Source organism: Strix aluco, chromosome 3 (genome assembly GCF_031877795.1).
Source record: "Strix aluco isolate bStrAlu1 chromosome 3, bStrAlu1.hap1, whole genome shotgun sequence".
Classification (NCBI taxonomy): Eukaryota; Metazoa; Chordata; class Aves; order Strigiformes; family Strigidae; genus Strix; species Strix aluco.
Window position 1 is genome coordinate 124,719,581 of NC_133933.1, and position 25,298 is coordinate 124,744,878.

The 25,298-nt window shown below is 41.8% G+C and overlaps 1 protein-coding gene across 1 annotated transcript in view; it reads left to right on the top strand.

Moving 5' to 3' along the window:
* Positions 1-1,062: 1,062 nt before the first annotated feature.
* The window catches only part of MFSD2B (MFSD2 lysolipid transporter B, sphingolipid), a 41,354-nt gene continuing 17,118 nt past the window's right edge, over positions 1,063-25,298 (top strand). The window contains exons 1-6 of the mRNA XM_074820146.1: positions 1,063-1,436; positions 6,786-6,902; positions 10,831-10,955; positions 15,466-15,589; positions 17,611-17,689; positions 22,674-22,843. Coding sequence (XP_074676247.1) covers positions 1,131-1,436; positions 6,786-6,902; positions 10,831-10,955; positions 15,466-15,589; positions 17,611-17,689; positions 22,674-22,843 — 921 coding nt within the window. The 5' untranslated portion in view covers positions 1,063-1,130. The remainder of the gene's footprint in view (positions 1,437-6,785; positions 6,903-10,830; positions 10,956-15,465; positions 15,590-17,610; positions 17,690-22,673; positions 22,844-25,298) is intronic.

Here is a 25,298-nt window from a genome sequence, read left to right on the forward strand (position 1 = left end):
AGGACATTGTGTGAAGAGAAAACAACCTAGATGTTGAATTTGAATGTTACATGCATACCTTGTATCGAGCTTAGTTTTTTAGAACAAATCATGTATTGGGGCTATAGGACTGAGCAGTCCACCTCTGTGTTGAAACCCATCAGCCTTTAGGGACCTCTTAGAGCCTAAAAGTTTCAGAGAATTTTCAACAAGCCTTATTAAGGCCCCATTTTCAGTTTTGCATTGAAGGTCTGTTTTTAAGGAAAATTTTTTTAGTGCCTTGTTCTTTCAGAATTGTGCAAACTTGCTATAATTACTCTTGCCAAATGAGGTTTGCAGGATTTGCATACCAGTACTTTATGGTGTAGTTTGTGGCTGCTGTCCAATACCCACCGAGCGACCCTTTCCACAGCAGAGCTCTTTGAATCCGTTGAGCCAGGAAGCCCCGTGCATCTAGGTTAGTCATCATCTTCCCAAGATGAGCAGATCACTGGGTCCTCGTGAGCTTGTTGGTTTGCTTAAACCCTCTCTCTGAGGCTGTCTCGCTGTTGAAAGAATTCATACTTCCAAATGCAATTTGTAATTTTTTTTTTTCTCTGATGCGGAGCTTACTTGCAAGATCGTTTCCCTGTGGGCGGTGTGGTGGCGGTGGTGAACTGGCAGTGCCTAAATAACGGTGTCAGCTCCAGGGCCTTCGAGGGCAGCGGCAGCAGCTCTTCCCACAGCGCACTTCCAGTGTCAAGTGCGGGTTTTTGCGTGACCCCGTGTCCAGTTGACAGATGACAGCACTGCTGGCTTGGCGCGGATGTAAATTCACGTAAATCGGAAAACAAGCGCATCTCTTCAAAAGGGTGGAGCTGGTATTTTTAGGCTCAGGATGAGAACAGCCCCCCAAGCCTTCGCCGCCTGACACCCACCCGCTCACGAAGCCCCGCGCTGCGGGGCGAGGCGGGAGCAGCGGCCGTGGGGCGCGCGCTGCCGCTGAGGGGACCGGCGGGGCGGGCGCTGCGGCGGGCCCTGCCCGGCCGCTCGGGCGGCCGAGGGAGCGGGTGCCGGTACCACAGAGCCTGGCCTTTACCTCACGGACGGCTCCCGCGGCTGTCCCCGCCGGCGCCGGCGGCGGCCCCGCTCCTCTCCGCGGTGGAATTGGCATGGAGGGGCGGCGGGTGAGAGGGGTGTTCCAGCCGCCCTCGGGGGGGGAGGGGGCTCGGCCGAGACGGGGAGCGGGCTCCTCTCGCGGGGAATACCCTCTCCCGAGCCTGGAGGGCAGCGATAGCGCCTTCGCTACCCCCTCCCCGCCCCGGGCGCTGCGGGAGGGTGGGGGAGGACACTACCGGCTCTCCCTCTCCTTCCCTCCGCCGCCCCGCCCCGGGCACGCAGGTGTTGGACGGGGGTGGGCTGTCCGCTTTGCCATGGCGGGGGCTGCAAAGGACACCCCGGAGCGCCCGGAGGAGGAGGTAAGGGGATGGGGAGGGGGAAATGCGGCCGTCGTGGGGCTGGGGGTCCCGGGGTGGGAGCAGGGTTGGGGTCCCGGGCGTGCGGAGCGATCCTGCCCGCGCCCTCCCGCTCCGGCGCACTGTTTTTTTATTTTCATTCACAGGGAAGGGGGGGGAAGGCATCTCAGGGGGTTTGGGGCAGCCCGAACTTGCTGCTGTCGTGTTTTGTGTGGCGCTTCTTGCACGGCGCAGCCTGTCTCAGCGAGGTACCTGAAATAAATCTTTACCGCCCCTCTCTCTCACACCAAGAAGCTCCGTGTAACACTGATATTTTCCCTCGAGTGCACTATACAATATTTACTGTCCACTTCGATGGCAGGAAAAAGCTCATTTGCTTTCCACTTTTTCTTCCCTCCGGGGCTCTCAGATGGAGGCAGATGGGGTACGGCGGCAGGAGAGAGGGGCAGGGGTCACTCAAGCCTCATCGACTCCGAACTTCCAGATGAGTTTTGCGAGTGAGGGGTATCTAAATGCTTCCTCTTTAGACTCGGTGCTTGCCGAGCTCGGAGTGGAGAGGGAGAGAAGAGGTGAGTGAGGACCCCCCTCGCTCTGTGGCTCTTGAGGGGGCACCTGGTAAAACTGTGATGGGACAACTTCAAAACAGAGAGGCCGAGGGAACCTTCCCCGATGTGGAGGGCGTTCAAGCCATGGAGCTCGTCGGATGCTGTGGGCACGTAGTGTTCTGGCTTGCATTTACGTGTTCAGAAAGCATCTGGGTGAATTCATGAGAGAAATCTGAAGATTTTAAACAGAGATACGCCATCTTTGACTCTCAGAGCCCCTCAGTGTGATGTTGCAGCAGTTGGAAGAATATCCTGGGGAAGCACCACTGTATCCTGCCTTGTTTGTATGCCCTCTCTAGGTGTCTGCACCCAAGCTCTGCTGCTGTTATTTCTTCCACTCAGGGGTGGGCTGATGTCGCTTAAAAAACCCGAAAACAGTCCTGGAGATACTTTGTATAAGGGACCTGGGATGCCACCTGTGACTATCGCTCTCACGCTTTTATGAGACAGTTGTGAGTGACCATACACACAGAAACATTACCAGTATTAATTCTATGTTGAGAGAAAAGCTGACTCAAAAGCTCTTCCTCGTTAGCTGCGTTTTCATTGTTTCTCAGATAAACCTAGACTAGTGTTTATCTTTGAGTCACAGGTTTTTCTCTCTTTTCTTACTGCTTTTAAATTACTTGTTGGTTCAGTTCTGGAGTTGACTGATAAAGAATAGTTTGGGACAAAATGTGGCTGGTTCCTGTCCTCAAAATGTTCATGCAGTATCTTCTCAGCAAAGAGTTGTTTTCAGTGTACTTAAATACATTCTGTAGAAATAAGATGAACTGTTACAAGTGCTAATTTCTGTTCTGCTGGCAAAGGGAAAATTTACAAGCAATGAAAAGTATGGTTTTAACTTACAAGAGAATTAAAAATAAAGGAACTACAGTGTATGAAATGCATTAATTTTCTATGACAATGTTTAAACTTACTCTTTCATTTAAGGTGCAAAATCAAATCTCTCAGCTATTATGCTTTCTTGGTTTACCTTGAAACACAATTAACTTTGATAGGGAGGCATGTATAAGTACAAAATTGTCAAGTTGATCTGAGAACAAAAGAAGGTTATAACTTAATTTGACCTTCCTTTCTCTCATTCCCTACCCCATCCCCTTGTGTTTTCTTCTAGAGCTTGTAGAAGCAATTTGATGTTGACATTCAACTACACCACAGGGGTCTCAAACAAAATTTTCATTGTAAATACTTTGTATTTGACCACTGCCTACACATCCAGATCTCTAGTGAATTTTTGGAGTACTTTTTAAGCTTACTGACAAGCTTTCACAGGTGAAAAAGCTTTCACTGATTTCACAGAAATCAAGCAATTTCTGTTGCTCGAGGAAGCGATGCAGCAGGGAAATTCAACCTTAAGAGAAAAACCCTGTTAGCTACTCATAACGCACTGCTGTTGGTCACACTGCTCTGCACAAGTGTGATGTTATTCTTCTCAAAACAGTTTCTGGTGTCATTTATTAGCAATATCATGTAAACCAAACTGAGGCTGGAGGAATTACTCCTCTAGGTCCTGTAATGGACACCTGCCACGGGTGTCTTTTCTACTCTTAACTGTAAGCCCAGGAAGTTAGGAAGAAGGAAATGTTTCAGCTTTACTGCTGCAGATACCTACCTTCATTTTTACCACTGTCTCATAGGATACTGAGGTAGAAAACATAGTGATTACCATATAACTTCAATACGGAGAGTCAAAATAGATTATGGAGTGCTGCTTTTGGAAAGACACACCAGAATGTAGAGTCTGAGTGATTATTTCTCAGCAGATAGAAACTGGGGGGCATTCAATGAAATTACCAGGTAGCAGATCTGCAGTGAATGTGTCCTGGTATGTGTCATTCACGTGTAGAACTGCTGTGGTGTATTATGACTTAACGTACAAATGAATTCCAAAAGTAATTAGGCAAAAAAAAAGGAAAACAGGTATTGAACAGTGATCAGGAGGTAACCTCCATTTCAGGAGGTTCATGAACTGCTGATTCCCTGCATTTCTGTGGCTGACTGAAGACAACATCTCTGTATCCTATGTCTATCTGACAGCTTGTTTTATTCTGAAAATAATATTTATAAACAGAATTCACTCAAAACTGAACTACTGCTGTGACTAAAATATTAACTTTGCTTCAAGGTGATCTGGGAGCGTGATTCAGAAAGTAGTTGACCATCATCCTGGGGGTGTGTGGAATCACAGTGATACTTTTTAAAGAAAATGTATTAAGATTGTAAATTTTTCTAACTATGAAACTGATGTAAAGACAGGAGTACTGCCTACAGCCTGTAAGTTTAGATCTTGCTTGACTGTTTCCTGTACACATCTTTAATTAGACTAATTATTAAGAATTTAATGTTCTTTGTGTTATAAAAATATTTTGAAATCGTATATTATATAGGGGCATTTACTTTTTCTGTGTTATCATGGCCTTAGCTATTGAAAGGGAAAGGGACAGTGGTTTTAAACTGAAAGAGATATGTAAGGAAGAGAATTTTATGATGATGGTGGTGAGACACTGGCTCAGGTTTCCCAGAGAAGCTGTGGCTGCCCCCTCCCTGGAAGTGTTCAAGGCCAGGTTGGACGGGGCTTTGGGCAACCTGGTCTAGTGGAAGGTGTCCCTGCTCATGGCAGGGGGGTTGGACTAGATGATCTTTAAAAGTTCCTTCCGACCCAAACCATTCTGTGATTCTATGGCAGATACTAGGGAAAACAGCATTATGGATCTAAAAGTTTTTCTCAGCTTGTTTTGGGGGTGGAATGGGATAGAGGATTTGCGTAGCAGTGGTTTATGTCTCTTGATTGCAGCTGACAGTCATCTTGCCAATGCTTGGAGATCAGAAGGGAAGGTATCAAAGGAAAATAACCCTTCAAAGTAGTTTAACTGCGGGGAGGATGGAGGTGAGGCTAGGAGAACAGAATGATTAAAAAATAAAACACTATGATAAAGTTTAAAAGTGCACAGCCCCTGGAGCAAAGTTTGAGAGGGCTGTGTTTTGAGTCAAGCGAACAAGGTTCTATAGACCCCACAAGTCTAGTAAAGCTCACATTTAATAGGACTTATGTATGAAAAACAGAGTTACTTTGTACAGCAAATATGTATATAGTCTGTTGTGTTTAAAATGTCTTATCAAATTAAATAGTATATTGTTCAGAAGTCTGTATTGTGACTGTTTACCACTCTATTTTTTTTTTTCTGGAAAGAAGAAAATTGTCAGTACGGAATACAAGTGAGGCCTGCTGTGGCAATACCATTTTGTCACTTGTGACCTGGCACTGTCTGCTTTACTTGGGCGTAGCGATGGGATACCACCCCGTCTTTCTCTATAGAAACACAGAAAGGAAGGAGTCCTGATACTCATGCTTGCTTGTTCACACCCGCTCAGATAAAACAGTTCAAAGGAAAATGATTAGATAATGAAAGGCCTGGTTTAGAAGTCTAAAACTTATCAGAACTCTGTTAGGTAGTAAACATGATGGTACTTGGTAAATTCAAAAATGTTCAGAAATTAGGTAGTGTATCAGAATATTATCATTGTAGTGGATCTTATTACCATATCTCTATTTTCATCCTGATCTAATATAAGAATCAAGGGCTTGTGTAGTCAGTTCAGAGAGAGGACAGACCAGGATGTTCCTCTTCATGTTTCCTGGTTCCTGCTGACAGCAATCTTTAAAGAGGGATTGAAAGCCTAAAAGTCTAAATTTGAGTTGGATATGTTGTCCCTTTGAAAGGAATACAAGATTAATGAAGAGCCTGTATTTTGAATTTTATGGCATGAAATTAAGTTTTGAGATGTTTTTAAAGGCTTTCCAGTAATCTGGAACTTCTACTACTGAACAACAGTGTTCTTCATTAGACTTTCTGTTAAACTCTGTGCATTTTTTGTCTTTTAATTACGATTACAAAACCTTATTTTCAGCTTTTATCTTACTTGGCAATTCTATTAGAGACTATTCTTGGATGCTTACAGTACTTTTCAAACATCAAAAGACAAATGAGAAAGCACAGTTTTGCAAAATTTTTAAACATGCCTAGAGTGACTTAAGAGTCCTTCTTAAAGAGGACTTGGGCCCCAAAATCACTTTGCCTTTTGTGCCAACTTTCACAGAAGATATAGAAAAGTCAAGTCAAAAGGAAGATGTACAAAGTCAGGTGACTTTGCCAGGGTCACGTCAGCATTTTGTGATGAAGGAAGGAAGGAACAGAACACAAACGTTTGGGATCTATTTGGTTTGCATTTGACCATGAAACTTTCCTTTTATGAATGTTGTCCAATTACTATGGTGTGAGAGTATATATCAATTATTATGGTCTGAAAGATTAATACAGAAAATATTTTTTTAAAAAAGTTTTCAACCTTTAAAAAGATCTGAATTAAACATTCTAAGATAAAGCTAAGCTTAGAAAATAGTGTAACACTGTGCACTTCTTTGCTGCTTCTTGCTTGTTTGTGGACTTGTTCCTTTTTAATAGCTTGTGAGAAGCAGGTAGGTAAACCTAGATTCCCTTGTAGGAACACTGTAATCTGTTTTTAGAGGCTGAGTTAAGGAACAAAACCATTACAAATCAAAGCTATGAGCATCCAAATGCCTGTTGGTAATAGGGGTTGAGGACATACGGATTTATTAATGGAATACCTGTGAGGTGAATACCTGAATTTGGTGTTAACCTTAGACTTTAACATTATGACTTCTGCAGCTTTTAACTTGTGTACTTTGTTTTTCTCATCATTTGTTCTGTTTCCCCTTGAACAGGAATACAGGCTCTCGCTTTGCGGCAAACTATGCTATGCAATAGGAGGTGCCCCAAATCAAGTGGCAGGGAGTGCTGCCGCTTTCTTCCTACAGATCTACCTGCTAGATATAGCCCATGTAAGTAGCACAAGAAACCTTTACATATTGTAGACTTACCTCAACTCAGATGTTGTCAACAATGTCCCTGGAATGATAAAAGGTGAATTAGCTAATAAAGCTTTTAAATTGTCTTGTTATCATTGCCTCTAGCAGTTCAGCATCCTGGAAACTGCATTAACTTGTCCAGAATTTATTTTTTTTTCTTTTTTCCCTAGGTTCCTTGAAGTGGCCATTGTTTGCTTTTAGTTTGGGATTATTGGTAGAGCTTTAGGCATTGTACAGCCCACTCACAGACACAAGAAAAAGCAGTTCTCTGTGTCAAGAGTCAGAGAGTGTAAGATATGGGACATCTGAAATGTTAATATCACCATGTTGAGGTTGTGAAGTTTTGTTCATTTGGTTTAGTTAAAAATCACTGCAGTTGCATCCAGTAGTCAACGTAATTTCACACAAATTTTATTTGGTTTTTCTGGGATAATTTCTTTGCAAAGAAAGCTGACTTATCCTTCCTGAAGGTTCTTTGCTTCCAGTCTGTGACTTTCTGGTGCAGAAGCAGACCTGGTAAAACAAAGCAGTAGGAGTCATCCCATTCATCTGACTTTCAGCTGCTCCAGCTAGATTTCAGGACAGCAGAGAAACAAAGAAAATCAATCCATAAGCATTTTTTACTGTTTTGGATTGTCTTATATGTCTGCATGGTAACTAGGTGGGACAGATAAAGTATTATAGGATAGAAAAAAGGATTTTAGGGAGAGGGCCAAATCGCAGGGACTCTAAGAACAGCTGTAGCTGAAAGTACATGAGTGGCTTTCAGCAATGATGACTTTTTATTTGCTGGAAAGAACAGGAGGTTCTGGATCAGATATTGTTATCCATTTGCTGTTTAAGATGTAGAAAGACAGGAAGGATATCATGATTTGGGGAGTGAAGGTGTCCAAAAGATTGGGCTTATGGTTTTCCTATAGAAGTCTGATACCAGAAGCTGAGGTGTGATTTACTTGATAAAATTGACAACACAATAAGACTGGCATGTAAAACTGAGATCTTGAGTGTCATCTTGAGATCAAAGTCACAAGATCTAGAAAAGGAGCCAGTTTTGGACAGCAGTGTCACAGATGTCAAGGGGGTGGTGTGGAGTCTGAGGAGTTGGAGGTGGACCAGGTAACTTGGATGTGCATCAGGGAGGTGGATGCAGCTCTTGACTACAGCTGTTTCACACTTACGTCAAGGATGGCAATACAAGCTATTGGAGATGATGAAGCATGAACTGAATGAGAAAGACACTAATACAGTTTTCCCAGGGTGCTTATAAATATGGCAGTTTTCCCACTCTCTGCATATCACAGAAATTGAAAATTCTTGAAGCTAGGGACTGTTTATTTCTTTATGTGTTTGTGTACTGTGTCCAGAAAGCTGGGGTCTCAGCGTTGTTGGGCACGACCTAAACAAGTGGCATAGTGATTATTTTGTTAACAAGCTCCTACTGAAACCCAACAATTTTGCTTAATCTTTGTAATGATACGCTTACTACTTCATTAAGGGGCTTAATTATTTGTTCCTTGATGATTTAGTTTGTTCTCTGAAATAATCCTGCAGGGACTGGATTTATTTCAAGGCCCGATAAACATCTCTGAAATCCTGTGGTTTTTTCCACACATTTTCAGGGGAGAGCATGTAATGTTATAGTCACTACCTGGATTTAATTCTTGCCCACTTAGAGGGCAGAACTGTTTTAGCTCTTTGAGAGACTGTGAAACTCGCTAGGTGTAATCTTTCATACATAATCTGGATCCTTTCCGAGAAAATTACATTTTATTCACTTTCTGTAGCTTACAGTTTTCCATTTGAACTCCATGTTCCGCCTAAATTACCTGTATAGACTACAGACATAAATGTAACTCCAAACCACCCAGGATCCTTGAGTCAAATTACTAGAAAACACCAGAACTTCTGATAATAGGATCCTGGTCTTTATTCCTTTTGAGATGGGTGAATTTAGCATATTTTATCTTGTATTTTATTAACACTGAGAAATTTCTGGCATTGGTGCTGACAGACACTGCCTAGATTTAGGGGCTAAGAAAATGCAGCCAAGGGATGTATAAACCCATACTGATGATGAATACAGGGTGATTACACATACTCCACACCTAACATAAGTGAGGTTTTAATTTTCCTCAAGGCTTTCTTCCACCTCTGTTTATCTAATATCCACTTCCTTTCAGTCTATTTAAGTTATCTGAACAAAATACCAATGCAAAACCCACCTAATTTGAAGTTTTGTGTCCCTCATAACTGCAGTATTCCAACCCCTGTATCTGACTGCTGCTTTGTTCTTGTTTTGACTGACCTATCTCTTGAGCAGCAGTAGTGACTTCTGAGCAGTTCCAGTGCAGCCCCCATGGCAAGTCTGCCTCAGGGTTGGTGGGCTGCTTGCCACCCTGGCTGTGGGAGGGCACAAGTCAACAAAGGTGGATGAGGTGAACATCAGAAAACTGCTGCGGGGAACAGCCCAGTGCTCGTCCCAGCCTCGTCCTACCATGCAGCCATAGGATGCTTGGAGGGCCGCTGTCATTACCTGCTGGAGACTACCATTCCCAATCCTTCCCTGTTCATAAGCTTTCTAGGGTGGAGTATGTATCTTGGAGCTGGTGGTGTCAGGAAGATTGGCCGCCCCTGCAATTTCACCTAATTTGGGCTAAAATTTAACAGGTGTGATTACAAAAGTGCATAGCATCTGCCTTTTACAGATGTCATTCAGAATATCCAAAGATTATTGCTTCCTTCTTTCACCTCTGAGGGAATACCTACAGCAAATTCTGTGGGCAGGGACCTGCACCAGCTGGAAGCCATGTGATGCTCCCTCGGAGGCAACAAGCTCTGCAGAAAAGCGGGGGTACTAGCTCAAGCTTGGTGTTGTATCAGCTGCGTTCACCGCGCTTCCCTCTGCATTGGAGCACTGATAGCATGAAGAAATATATAGATGAAAGGGTTTTGTCTGCTGTCGCTGTTTAAGCTGCACAGGCTGTTTCAGCAGGCTCTCTCTGTCTTGATAATTGATGTGAGGAACATTCATGTTAATATAGATTTCAATGACTTTTTTCAGGCCTCTAGTTTCAGGCGCATGAACTGAGCACTTGGAAGAGAACCCACCTTTTTTTAACCATTGTGTGATATGAATTCCTAAGCTCTCTACAGATATATGTGAAAAATAACTACATTGCCTGGGATAAACTGTGTTTCTATATAGGCAATTAAGTATGGTCCTCCTGGGTTAACTTCAAAGGTTTTTCTACTTGGTCATTTTATTCTTATGTAATCCATGAACATTTTTCAAGTGAGATTTGTTGGACGTGTGCTGGAAACTTTGGTTTGAACAGATGTGCTTTATGCAGTTTGGTTATCATAGTTCAGTTCTGAGTGGATAAAGTTTGCTGTGCTACAGCCTCTTCCACAGCTACGTGCCACCAGTTGGCAGCCTTGTTGGTAATCTCAGGAGATGAAGAACCATGAATATGTGTAAACTTCTCCCTCTACTTTTTTCTAGATCAGGTCAAGATAAAGATATGGGGAAATGTGGCTGTGTGGGGAACAAAGTGAGGGGATAATTATAGAGGGACTCTGTCAGGTTTTATGACTAAAACAAGGACTTTAGTCTGCTGTTTGACTATCTGACTCATTTTCCTAGTTCTAAACACATTCATAATCTCTCCTTCCTTGCACTTTTCCCCTCTAATCCCTTCTTGCATGATGCCTGTCTCAATGTCTGATTTGTTTGCTACGGGTAACCAACAGTAATTTCTATGACAGCAGCAGACAGGTTTTGCAAATGAACTATCATTATTCTTTAAAACACTGAGGTTTTTTTCTGGAAAGTTGGTTTATGCTGTTTCATTGTATTGTGAAACAATGGCTCTTGTTTACAGTATTCTGTCTGTACTTTCAGATTACTCCGTTTCATGCCTCTTTGGTGCTGTTCATTGGCAAAGCCTCAGGTGCAGTTACTGATCCTGTTGCTGGCTTTTTTATTAGCAAAAGTAGATGGACAAAAATTGGCCGGCTCATGCCTTGGTAAGCATAAATGTGTACATATATTTACATATATATATATATGAATATTGTGTGTGTTGTGATCATACAGTCATCTCATTGAATTAGACTCATTTTTCTTTACCTGTTTCCCAGACAACAGGGATTGTACTAATTCTGCATATATAAAATCAAACAGAAAAGTTGTTATGTCATCTATTTCCCTTTAATTTGTTCACCCATGAAAACGTAGAAGAGATTTTCTACCACTGGTGACACAAACTAGTAAAACCAAGACACTGCGTTATTAACAAAACTGTAAGCTCAGATTTAAAACTTTCTTGAATCTGTGGTTGAAATGTCATCTTTGTCTAGATTCCTTTAGTTTGGCTTTACTCCTCCACAAAGTTGGAACTTGTTTCTACTTGTGTCCTAGTGTGTCTTCCCAGCCTTCCAGGACTCTGTTAACTTTAATTCCCTAGGCCTTTCAGTTTAGTAAAGGATGTGTGCATACATGTGGAACAGATGTGACACCATGGCACTGAAGGGCTCAGCAACCACCAACCACTGCCCTGACACTCTGTTACAGTCTTCCTTACAGCAGTCATTCTGGTCCTGCTTGTCTTAATCCCTGTAATCAAAATACTTAATTAAAAAATCACCATGACTTTTATAATGAGTGTGATGCTGTAAGATTTTGATCAGCATTTTTAAAGGGACAGTGTGATGTTTCACTGTGACAGACTCATCCCTTCTACGCACTCTAGCTAGTACGCTTGTACATGTGCTGTCGTGTGCTATAAGAAGAGCTCAAAAGAATGAGTGTTACTCATATAGGAAGGAGATTGACAAGTGTGAAGCAAGAAAATTGGAAAGGATTGGTCCATGTTGAGGAACCCAAGCTCATCTATGCCATTAGGGCATGCATTTGTTGGTTTTTTTATATTTTGGAAGTCAAGGGGAGACTGAGTAGTTTGTGAAATAGGCAGTCTTTCATCACTGCTCTATCTCATGCATTATAAGACTGTATTGTAAGATATTTTGAATTAATTATGAATTTTGAAATAATATAATCCCCAAACTTGATTCACAACAAAAATGTCAGAGTAAATGTGGTATCCTGAGCAAAGAAATTAAATTTTCATGGAAAATAAGTCCAGTTTTTAAGCTGGTGGTCCTCTTGCTGTCATGTGGTTTTAGGGCTACAGAAACTCGTCCGTGGGCAGCTGATATCTGGCAAAGGATAGAAGGCAAGTACATGTTGGAAGAAGGCTGAGATCAGCTGCTCTTGGCCCCAGCAGGAACAGGGCCTTCAGGTCAAAGTTAAGCTTTTTGTCGAGACCCCCATGGGAAAAGAGGAGCTTGCTGCTGTTTCTCTTTTCAGGATTTGGTTTGTGGCCAGGTAAATGGAGTCCTTTTTAATGAACACTGAATTAACCAAATAATGAAGTTATACAAAAAGAAAATAATAAAAATTTTACACAAATGCTGTTAGATGTATTCTGATGCCTTTTTTTTTCAGTTCTCTGAAAATACTGCAGATGCACATTTATTGTTGGTGTGAAATCAATGTTAGAATAACTCCCATCCTAGCACAAGCATGAACTTATCAGCAGTTTGCACTGTAAACCAACTACTGTACAACTTGCACTTCTTACAGGAAAAGTGCTTATCTAACCTGGCCTTTAATATGCATTCATCAAACAGCTTCTTTCCTTCCAGAAGGATTTTGTCTGTTCTTCTGGTAATGGTAATTTTTTTCATGGGACTTTTGTTCCTACAATTTTGTTGTGGTTTGAGCCCAGAGGGCAACTGAGCACCACACAGCCCCTCGCTCACTCCTTCTCCCTCAGGAATGGGAAGGAGAAAATAAAACAGAAAGCTTGGGAATTGAGATAAGGACAGGGAGGGATGAGTCACCCATTATGGTCATGGGCAAAAGACAGGCTCCTTAGGGGAAGAAGTACATCACTTTAATTCAAACACCACCAACAACAACCAAAAAGAATAGGACAGTGAGAAGTATAACCACATCTTAAAAAAACACCTTCCCCCCACCCCGTCTTTCTTCCTGGGCTCAGCTTTGCTACCTCTTCCCCAGCAGCGGCGCAGGGAGGCAGGAGATGGGAGTTGCTGTCAGTTCATCACCCATTGTCTCTGCTGCTCCTTCCTCCTCAAGGGGAGGACTCCTCACACTCCTCCCCTGCTCCAGCATGGGGTCCCTCTCATGGGAGTCAGTCCTCCATGAACTTCCTCCAGCATGAGTCCTTCCCATGGGCTGCAGCCCTTCCTGAACTGCTCCAGCGTGGGTCCCTCCTGCGTGTTGCGATCCTCCCAGTGATGAATTGCTCCAGCACGGGCTCCCCTCAGAGTCCCGGCCTTCTTCAGGAGCAGCCACTGGCTGCAGCATGGGGTCCTCCGCGGGCTGGAGGTTGGCATCTGCTCCACCGTGGACCTCCATGGGCTGCAGGGGCACAGCCTGTCCTGCCACCACGGGCTGCGAGGGAGTCTCTGCTCTGGTGCACCTCTCTCCTTCCTCCTTCTTTTTTCTTCTACTGACCTTGGTGTTTGCATAGGTGTCTTCTTTACAACTCCTCCTCCTTCTCTCAAATTCCCCTCTTAAGTAGTTATCACAGAGGTGCAGCCGCCATCGCTAATCGGCTCGGTCTTGGCCAGAGGCGGGTCTGACTTGGAGCTGGGGCAGCTTCAAGAAGCTTCTCACAGGGGTCACTGCTGTAAGCCCCTCCCCCACTACTGAAACCCTGCCACACACAAATCCAACACAACTTTGGAGGTCAGACCATACTTATAGAAAGCAAGAAAAAATGGGTCTTCCGTTATCTTAAAAATACCTTAGTATTTTGAAATTATTCTGGCTTCTTAAGTGTCTAGAGTGAAGCAATGGAATTGGCTCAGTCAGAAAAGCTTGCCAGCAAAGCAAGAACATTAATAAAGAAGGTGAACATTTAACTATAGCTTAACACTGTACTCAATATAATAAGAAGTCATCAATCACTATTGATCTCTTTTATGTGTTCAAAGAGCATAAGCAGACATTGACTTGGGATACACAAACCTGGTCAAATATTTTGTCAAAGGAGATAATAGTAGACAATCAGATATTCAGCAACTTCAGCAAGGCTCTGAAAACTCACTGACATTAATGACAAAAGGAAAATGTGGAAAGACAATGGAAGGGGGAAGACTACCAAGGGGGTTATTGCTGAAAAGTTGCATGAAAAATTGACTATGAAAATATTTTACTTTTGGGACTCTGGACATCAGTCTGGAAAAGCTCACACTTTTGGAGAGGAAGGTGTTGAGATGTGTTGGGATTTTACCCTTATTTGCGTTTTCCACTGCTGACCGGCTGTGGATGAACTGTGGCCTGGGGACTGGAGGGACAGAGAATACCAGAATCTGGTACTTTCCTTGTAAATGCTCAGCTCCCAGTGATGCTGTCCATCCCAAAGAGCAGTGTGGGAAAGCCATTGTTTTACTAAACTATTTACCCACATTACTCTTTTGTATTCCAGGTTTTCAGTTCACGATTGCAAAATAATCAGCTGACCCCCAATGTCAGTAGTGCTGTTGTGAGGGGATTAATCTGTTTTCTCTTTTACATGTTTGGATATTTTTTGTTGGGATCTTGGTCATCTAATTACATTGTTTAATGTCTGATTTACAAGAATACAGGAGAACCCTAATGCTGCTGCAGCTCAGACTTCTAGGAAATATTAGCATCTGACCACTTCTTCTGTATCATGGAGTTTGACAAGTGTTGTTTGCCTGAAATAATTTCTGGACAAATGTAATTAATTGCTGGCAATTAATTAATGGCAATCTCTGGCATTTAAGTTTCTGTGGTTCTTTTTTTTTTAAGCCACCTTCTTCACCAGAAGATGATGGTTTTGTGTTTGAAGTGATTGGGAGTTTTGCTGTTGAGTTAAGTGGGGCAAATTATCATATACCCAAGTAGATACAGACTGTAAGAACTTTTGCAGTGGGCTGTCCATTATCTTTTATGCTGTTTACAGCATTTTTAAGTGTATCAACATATTTGCACTTGCTTGAAGTAGCAATGAAGAGGCTAAGTTGAGAGGAAAACTGAAGGCATTAAAATTGGAAGAGGAAATCCTTGGTAATAAATAGGCTCATGTAAAAGTTGCTGGAGTATGCTAAGACATGTGACAATAGAGCTTAATTTTCAGTGGTTCTTTCTAATAAATGTGCTAAGGAATGGCAATAGAGGTATGCTGTTACAGTGCATGCACAAGGAAACTGTGTCTGTTCTGGGTGGGGTATTAACTTAAGCATAGTTCTTTTCCTTCATGTTTGCTGTTTTTTTTTCATTTTATGGAAGTACTTGTATGCATTTCATATTAATCTGTGTAATGCACGCTAATGTTTAATACTTAAAAACATGGCATTATTGTGGTTAGAAAAACTTCACATAAAATAAACTGCATTATATTGATTATTAGCAGGAAAATGTAATGTTCTTTGCTATCATTATGTTGAGATTGTTGACATGTGTTAATCTTCTTTGTAGGATGCTGGCATGTACACCCTTCACAGTAGTGTCCTATTTTTTTATGTGGTACCTGCCTCCTTTTGTATCAGGAAGAGTTGCATGGTACCTGATTTTCTACTGCCTTTTCCAAGCACTGACCACAGTAAGTAGATTACAAGTCATGATGTTCTCAGCAGTAACCTGCTTGTTGTCTGTCTATGTTAATACATTCAGATTTAGGTTTGAGGTTTACCAAAACTTTACATTTGATTTCAACTTCTAGTGAGTTTAAGGGATAGGCAGATGTCCTTTTATCCAACTCTCTGCTTGTTCATGGCTTTTGCCAGTGCTTTCTCTGGCAAACGACCTGCTACTTCAGGTTACCTCCACTTTCATTGGCAGTGCCCTAGATACTCAGCTCATTCTTGTATAGATCCACAGAGACATTCGGATTCCTATTTCCAGTTAGACATCTAACTTCTCATAACTTCTATTTTGAGGAACAGATTAGAATACCAAGTAGGTTTGTGGCTCTAGTTCTGGGTGTTTTGACTGAGGCTAGAAGGCAATAAAAACTCAGGGTACCAGAGCTGAAATAGTACTGATAGTAGTCATCACAATATTTATGCCTGGATATAAGAGTTTGAGCACATGAATTTTTTTCATACAGCCCAGAACTTGCAATATTTATGCAGAAGCCATCATTTCAGTGGATCCCAGTGGATTCTCTGACACATGCCACACTGTACATGTAGGGGTTGCATCGCCCTGTTTTGTCTTGTAGCCAATATCAAGGTGAAACAAGGTTATCCTGTGCAAAGCAGTATCACACAGCAGAGGAGGGCTGGAAGCTAGACAGCTGCTTTGCAATTTGGCAGGCTGTATCCTGAATTTCACTGGATCATATTTTGAAAAAGTGATTCCCAGACATTTAAAATGTTTGTGTTTCTTGTTTGACTTTGGCTTTTCTCCTGTTTACAGATCTGTTGGACCTGGGAATTCTGTAGTGCAGCTTAACACAGGAATGTTTCCCTAGGTCCTTTGTTTCCTCTGTAGAAAGAGGGTCCAGAAAACATTCATAATGGCTTAAAATAATTTTCTTCCCTCTCTCTTTTGAAGAAAAACCACAGGTTTTCCTTGGCAGAGCTTTGAAAACATACACACTTGCCGTATTTGATAGAGGTGAACAGAAATGCATTTTGTGCAGAGTACGATACAGATTGTGAGACTTAGTTTGCCTGGCTACAGATCTCTGTGGTGGTGGAAATACCACAGAGAACTTGACTGTTCAAGTAGGTTCATGTCCCACTTCCACTTCACAATAGTCTGAGAGTTCGGCCTGTGTGTTGTTCCAGAATTTTAGAAGTGATTTTTATTTTAGTTCAGCACTATGAGGACAGGGTCCCACTCACATCATGACCATCCAAAAGGTCACACCTTTAATGTTCAGTAGTTATTTTCAATGAAGTACTACTGAATATGAGGCCTCTCCTGCGGAAAAAGTGTGGCTCATTTACCCAGCATGGCAATAAATATTACCAGTGCATTGTTTTCACCAAGATTTTACAGGAAGGTATCAATTGCATGCTAGGTACAGTGCTGTAAAAACAAACAAGTAACACTCCTTATCTACCTTTTTGTCAGTGCATGGACAAAGCAAATGGGTGTTTCTACCTATTCTTAAATTAAGGAGTGTGTGGCAAAATGTTGATGAAGACAAAGTAGTTTTCACAATTACCTCCTGGAATTACGTAGTGAGAAAGATATTTGAAATATTTTTGAGATTTATACAGTGTTCTGGCTTGAATAAAGTGGAAAATTTTATTGTCTTCATTATGGCTTTGCTTCCTGTTAGTTAGCTCAAGCTAGGAAGATGATAGTCTCCTAGTGCAAAGAAAACTAGATGCTTTATAGCCTAGCTATGGAGGACATATTCCAAGGAAGCTGAAGAAGCACAGCATTAAGGTAAAACCTCTTGGTAATTTATTATTTAGTATTTGTATAATGAAAGATACTATTTCCTTTTATATGCTTTAGAAATCAAAAAGAAAAGACAGTTCTTTGTGCTAAAAAATACAATGTTCTAAAGTGAATTTGAAGGTCGCATTAAGCTATTTTCCTAGACACCAAAGGAATACAGCATTTACCCTGGCATTTCCTAAGTGATGTTCTTTCTTTGCATAGTTATTCCAAGTACCATATTCTGCCCTCACCATGTTTCTCAGCACAGACCAGAAGGAGAGAGATTCTGCAACAGCATACCGTGAGTGTGATCTGGGCTTTCTCATGTGGATTAGGGCTGAGTTTTATTTAAAATCATTCTTTATCTATAGGAAGTTCCTAATGGTTTGTGTCCCTAAACCTGACTTTTATATGAGATTTTTAATATCTGATGAAAAATATTTTGTCTTGTAAATGCTTCCATTTTTCTAGATAAACAGGACACATTAATGTTTTGTTGTCTTAAATTGTCTAATTAGCTATAAACTCTTTTTGGTTTATTGCTAGCCAGACAAAACAATAAAAATCACTCTTACCCAGGCCAGGGTAGGGAATAATGATTTCATTTAAAGGTGATTTGTAGAGGGGAAAAAAGCACTGATCATCTTTAACATTCAATTAAAGAAAGTCTGAAAGTAAGTGTGAGGGTTTTTTTATTTGGGTTGGGTTTTTTTCAGATTTCCTTAGGTTTATGTGTTTCATGTTATAAATTCAAATCCCAAACCTGTTTTTTCTGAAAAAAATGTAGAACTCATAGAACCAAGACAGTTGACCTCACCAAAAAAGGAGAGTAACTGTGTGTGCATGTTCAGACCAACTGAAATCTCTCTTTTTATTTCATCTGTGTTTATTTATTTCTAACATATACCAGGTAGTTTAAGGACAGATCTTGCTGTAATATAACTAGTACTCTGACTGTATTAGTTAAAAGAATGAAAGCTTCCAGACCATATCTCTGGCTCTTCAACAATCAAAACCAGACAAAGGTTTTGCTTTGAAGCAAATCACTCAGACCAAAAAAGTGCAATTTAAATATTTTCAGGATTTCCTGTATAGATCATAAATTGAATGTAAGAACAGTTTCTTCCTTTCCTACTCTTTTCAGCTCTGTTCTCACACCTTCTTTACTATGTAACTGCCATCTCTCATGGCCACCAGCATTAAGCAAGGTAAAGAGAAGAGTCAGATATCACATGGCAGACTTTTGTATGTCTTAACCTGTCCTTCAGTATTTGCTTTAGAATAACTTGTAATTTTTTTGTTGCATATGTTTCCTTTTCCTGGCAAGAGGCCTTTTCTCCTCCATTAGTCCTTCTAACCCCCAACATACTTGCTTGAGTATGTTGAAAACTAGACCATAGAGGCACAATGAAATGGCCAGAAGTGCTAAAAAAATCGTGTCAGAAATTCTAGGAACAATATCCTCTGAGCAACCCAATCCCTTTCTGACCACATGGAACAGTTGTAATTTGCATTATCATCAACTATCTCAAGAGAAAGTCTGGGCTAGCAGTCATAGGACAGGACTAAACAGCAGGAGATTCCAGTTGTGTTATATTCTTTGGCACTGACTGTATTCTGAGTCATCTGGCCTAAATTCTAACTAAATCCATTTACCTAGTGTTTCCTATTGTCTGGGTTTATGTCTTCAGAGCTGTGATTCAAATCAATGTGCTTTCCTATCTGCTAGTCCCATGTAAGGCTTCATAGGCATGTGAAATTTGTGCTCATAAAAGCTGTTGAACTCCATGGCTGAGAGGTGTTATACATTTATAGTGTCATTTTATTGTTCAGAAAGGGTTTAACTTTTGAGTGTACAGCTGTTTTCCTAAGCCAAGTTAGGGTGGTGGAATGAACCATAGTTTTGACTTTTCAAATGCTGGTGTTTTCATATATTTTGAAATTATATTTGTTTGGAACCAAGTTTTATTGCAATGGTTATGTTTATATAAGAATCTCTTCTTTTTTTTTTTTTTTTTTCTCCCCTCTCTTTTTTTTAAACAAGTGTTAAACACTTTTGTCTCTCTTTGGATTTTACAGAGAGTTCTTATTATTGATAGACTTTCCTGGATGCAGTCAGTTGTTTCAGGCATTTCTTCAACTGTTTAAAGAAAAACAGCTGTGTAATATGAAGTGTGCTTTTAAAAAAAAGTTGGGATCAGAGGATCCATTACCCTCTACTGGAGACAAGTAGAACTGCTTCTTATAAATTTTGTCCTCCTTACTGTAAATGCAAGGTAGAAATACTGGATTCCAAAGTTGCTTTAACATAAATCCTAATTAAATTCTGGGCAAAATATAATCTACTTCAAGGTACGATCTGCTTTCTGAAAGATCAGTTTACTTGGCTAAGGTGCAAAGTAATACATTATAAATTCTGAGCACACAAGAACTTTGAAATATGTCTTTCACAGCTCTTGCTACTCCTTAGAAAATAAGGTTTCATGATGGTTGCATTTCTGTTGCCTCTAACGATGTTTCTGAGTTTTATTCTACACAAGTGCTTGGTAAAATGCAGATTAGAGCCCTAGATAAAGGTTATAAATATGTAGGTGGTGTTTTGAATTAAAGGTGTGACTTTGCACTGAGTAGTCAACAGTTTGGAAGATCTGCAAGGCCCAACTGAGACTAGTTTGTGTCCAAACACTTCAGATCAGGTTGAGGTTAGGATTTCCACCATCTGCCAGCATTTTTGAGTGTATGGACTGAACTGTAACATTGCTGGTAAGAATGGATGGGAAGTTTGGGGAAGAAGCTTTTTTTTTTTTTTTTTACTTCCCACTGGTTTAAATTAATGTTACGTGAAGGCTCAAATTTTCCATCTAGAAGCATTCTCTGTTTGGGGACATACTAGCAATGGTTTAAATGGTCCAAGTCTTTCCTTTTTCTTACTTGATCTTCCATAGCTATGTACAGCCATTGTCACTGCACTGTCTGAACACCTCGCAGTCTGTGTGCATTGCCCTCCCATTACGTGGAGAAGTATTTTTATTCCTTTACAGGGATACACAAAAAGGCATGTGTCCAAGGTCACCTAGGAAGGCTGTTATAGAGCAGGGAATTTGGATAAACCTGAACCTGAATGCGTGTCACTTCCCAGGGAAAGTATGATAATCACCAGGACACAACCCACTCTGGAAGTGGCCCTTCAAAATTGGTGCTTCAGAGAAAGGAACATGGGACCCCTGGAGCCACTGTGAGAGAATAAGTAGAAAAAAATCCTGATGTTTAGGTCAATGAGAAGAGCATTCCCTCATAAACAGGGAGTCTTGGTCTCTGCTCCTAATCTGTTCATATAGTCATATAAATCTTTACACAAAATGTGTCTGGAGCTAGGACAGAAATTCAGTTTATCTCCCTGCCATGGCGTTGCTGGGTATGGCCATACTATGTGCAAAAAGGAGTGGTAGGCTTGAAATCCCTCAGGGTGAGAATGGTCTAGAACCCAGATTACTCACCGCTCATCTGCAACGGAGCTGTAACAACTCACCACCTTGTTGACCTATTATGAGTACATGAAGCATGAACTGGATGCCCATGGTTAGAACTTTGCTTTCCCAAATGGAGACTTTGGTTGTTTTTCTAGATGATCCCTTGTTCTGATGGTACTTGGAGTGTTAGTGGTCTGAATCATTCTCTGAGGCTGAGGTAGCTAGTTCTGCCTGACTGTGGCTTTAGGCAGTTAAGAGTAGTATCTGCTGTTTCCAAGAGCTTTGCAGCTCTGTTATTTCCAATATTGGCCAGTGGTAAGTATAAATTATTTAACACTTGGAGGTCTGATCAGGAAAGTGGCTTGAGAAATATTTCACAAGTTACCGTCAAGCTTGAGATGAAAAGTCTGATGTTATGGCTTCTAGTCCTGCTTTGGGAAAATGGCATTCAACATTCAAACTGTAGTTCCACTCTGGTCCTCGAGGTGAAAGGTTTCTACATCACACTCAAAGAGTTGTGGTCAATGGCTTGATGCCAAGGTGGAGAGCACTGACAAGTGACATTCCTCAGGGACTGGTATTGGGATCAGCGCTGTTTAACATCTTTGTTGGCTACATGGACAGTGGGATTGAGTGCACCCTCAGCAAGTTTGCCAATGACACCAAGCTGTGTGGTGCAGTTGACACACTGGAGGGAAGGGATGTGCCATCCAGAGGGACCTGGACAGGCTGGAGAGGTGGGCCAAATTAACTTCATGAAGTTCAGCAAAGCCAAATGCAAGGTCCTGCACATGGGTCAGGGCAATCCCAAACACAAATCCAGGCTGGGTGATGAGTGGATTGAGAGCAGCCCTGTGGAGAAGGACTTGGGAGTAGTAGTGGATGGAAAACTAACTATGAGCCAGCAATGTGCGCTCACAGCTCAGAAAGCCAACTGTGTCCTGGGCTGCATCAAGAGAAGCATAGCCAGCAGGTCAAGGGAGGTGATTCTCCCCCTCTGCTCTTGTGACACCCCACCTTGAATATTGTGTTCAGCTCTGGGGTCCCCAGCGTACGAAAGACATGGACCTGCTTGGGCAAGTCTGGAGGAGACCACGAAGATGATGGGGGGGCTGGAGCACCTCCCCTGTGAGGATAGGCTGAGAGAGTTGGGGTTGTTCAGCCTGGCGAAGAGAAGGCTCCAGGGAGACCTTATAGCAGCCTTTCAGTACTTAAAGGGGGCCTACAGAAAAGAGGGGGAGTGACTCTTTATCAGGGGGTGTAGTGATAGGGCAAGGGGTAATGGCTTTAAACTGAAAGCGGGTAGATTTAGACTAGATGTAAGGAAGAAATTCTTCACTGTGAGGGTGGTGAGGCACTGGGAAGCTGTGGCTGCCCCCTCCCTGGAAGTGTTCAAGGCCAGGTTGGACAGAGCTTTGAGCAACCTGGTCTAGTGAAAGGTGTCCCTGCCCATGGCAGGGGGGTTGGACTGGATGATCTTTAAGGTCCCTTCCAACCCAAACCATTCTATGATTCTGTTATCCCCTTGTGGCTCTTAATCTCAGCCACCTCCATCATGCATCTTGTATAAAAGAGTCTTTTCCATGGAGGCTTCTAAAAGCTGATCAGAAAATAGATGACAAAATTCTCTTTCTTGAAACTGTTCTATTACTGACCTTCCAGTTCTGCTGTTCTTGGTATTGCTTTATCTGCTTGTTCCCTGTAAAAGAAAATGGTTTGATGAGGTTTCTCTTCAGTGAGACAAATGAGCACACTTGCAGACAGTGGAGAAATCGAGTTCTCCTTCTCAGTGCACATTTTTGCTTCCTTCTTTAGGAATGACCATGGAAGTGCTTGGGACCTTGATTGGAGCTGCGCTCCAGGGACAGATTGTGGCCAGTGCTCATGTCTCTCATCACTGCACTGTGAATCCCCCAGTAAACACAACTGACTCCTGGCATGCCACTCCCAACTTTCCAGACCCCTCAGATCCCCTGTCTCATCAAGTAAGTGTCTATGGGAGCACACTAAAATCTCTTAGGGAAAGAGGTGGGGTGTTTCTGTAATACCATATCATATCATCCAGCCAGATGAGCGTGAACATGACTTCTTTGAAATCAGTGACTCTGGAGCTGAGACAATGACCTTGTTGCAAACAAGGCTTTCCATCTCTTGTCTTTGCAATCACTTCTCAGCGTGACAGCAGAATTACACTGAGGAGCTTTGCTGAAGATGCCAAACGGTGAAGTATCTAGGAGGTATATGGCCACCCTTTGAGGTCACTAGGGGCTGATTTACAGTTTAAAAGAGAAGCTGAGTAAGAAAAGCTTACTTTACCCTGCCAGAAGTACTGCATCCAGCTCTGGGGTCCCCAGCTCAAGAAAGACATGGCCCTGATAGAAGAGGTCCAGAGGAGGGGCACAGAAATGGTCAGAGGGTTGAAACACGTCTCCTGTGAAGAACAGCTGAGAGACTTGGATTTGTTTAGCCTGGAGAAGAGAAGGCTTCGTGGAGACCTTATTGTGGCCTTTCAATATATAAAGGGGGATTATAAAAAAGATAGTAAAAGACTTTTTACCAATGCTTGTAGTGACAAGACAAGGGGCAATGGTTTTAAACTGAAAGAGGGTAGATTTAGACTAAATATAGGAAAGAAATTTTTTATGGTGAGGGTGGTGAGACACTGGAACCAGTTGCCCAAGAGAAGCTGTGGCTGCCCCCTCCCCGGAAGTGTTCAAGGCCAGGTTGGACGGGGCTTTGAGCAACCTGGTCTAGTGAAAGGTGTCCTGCCCATGGGAGGGGGGTTGGAACTAGATGAACTTTAAAGGTCCCATCCAACCCAAATAATTATATGATTCTATGAAAAAATGGTGACTATAGCAGGGTCTTTCAGTTCAGCAACACTGCTTTTCAAAGTAGTTATCGCTAGGGATCTCCTGTAAAGATTAATGGCTGTTATGTGAACAAAATCGTAAGTCCTATTTGGAACCTGTATTCTTGTGAAGGTACAAAGCACTCTTGAAAGTAAATGCTTGGTAACTGGCAATTAGTGGGAGCAGGGCTCAGTGGTTAACATGTGGAATGAACCTAAAGATCCATGCTTGTTTCATTTTCCACAGCAGATTTTTCCTGTAATCCTGCACAAGTAATTTAATCTCTTCATGCTTCAGTTTGCCATTTTTTGAGAAACAGAGAAGGTTTTATATCTGGGAGGATATTCTAAAATCTGATCCAAACCTCCATGAACACAATTTAATAGTCTTCCATTGTTTCCAGTGGTCTTGAAACAGGCCCTGAATCAAACAATTACCTCGTGTAGTGGTTTTTCTCTATATCACTTGTGAAATCAACAGTTTGTTGGTTCCATTTTACCAATTGCTAGATTCAGTCTTTCTTATTATTTTTTCATCTATTTCTCTATCAGTGCATGTACTAACTGATACATAAAATTCCCCACAAAGAAGATTCCTCAACCTGAGGCTAATCTCAGGTGCTTGGTGCAAATCAGAATGTACGTATTCGTGTTCTGCTTATTGTAGTTGAATAGCTTTCTATTACCACTCTTCAGCAGCAGTAAAATCACAACCTAAAGGCATGATTTTATGCAGTGTTTGAGTTTGCAGGCCCTAGCACCAGCAGTGGTAGTCCAGGAAGGGGACCAACCCTTGCCTCCCCCCACTCCCAGACACTGTTCTCTGCCTCTGTGCTACCTGATCCTTGTTTTTTGACACAAGTCATTGTAAGACTTCTCAGAGAGCTCATCTTGGAAACCGCCTGGGGAGAGCTGGGCTGCTTCTACAAGTGGGCATGTCATTTCATAGCTGATTAAAGTGTTTTTGAAGCTGCTTGTTAGGTAACTTCTAGTGTATATTTTAACAAGACATAGAACATCATCCTGTCTTCCTTTTTAGCTTCTAGGACAACAGCATGATGTAGAAAACCACTGTGCTATTACAGCTCTGAATTGTCAAGAGAAGTAGCTTGAAAAGTTGTGGAGCAAGCTGAATTTCATTGCACAGCAGATTCCCTGTCTGAATCTGCTTCATGCCATAATCACCAACTTCCACTTTCAAATCTCTTAAATGGCTTTCAAGGAAAATACATGATCTTGATTTATTTCCTTTCTGTCTAACCACATGTGCTTTCCTGTCCTTTTTGAGGTAGAAGGGAGATGGAGAAAGAAGCTTCACAATGAGTTGCTAAGTAGTTTTTTTATTTTGAAAAAATAGCAAAGATACATAGCCTAAAGTAGCCAGTTTGTTGGTAGAAGTAATATCTTTCAGTAAACTAGCTACTAACATTGGGAAACAGTGGAAGAGCTTTCAGACACACATTTTTCAGATCTGAAGAAGTGTGTCGCAGTGTGACTGGAAACTTGTCCTTTTTTTTAATCAACTATATGGGTTGATTTAATTAAAGATATTACATTCCTCATTTCACTTCCTTATTTACAAGCAGACA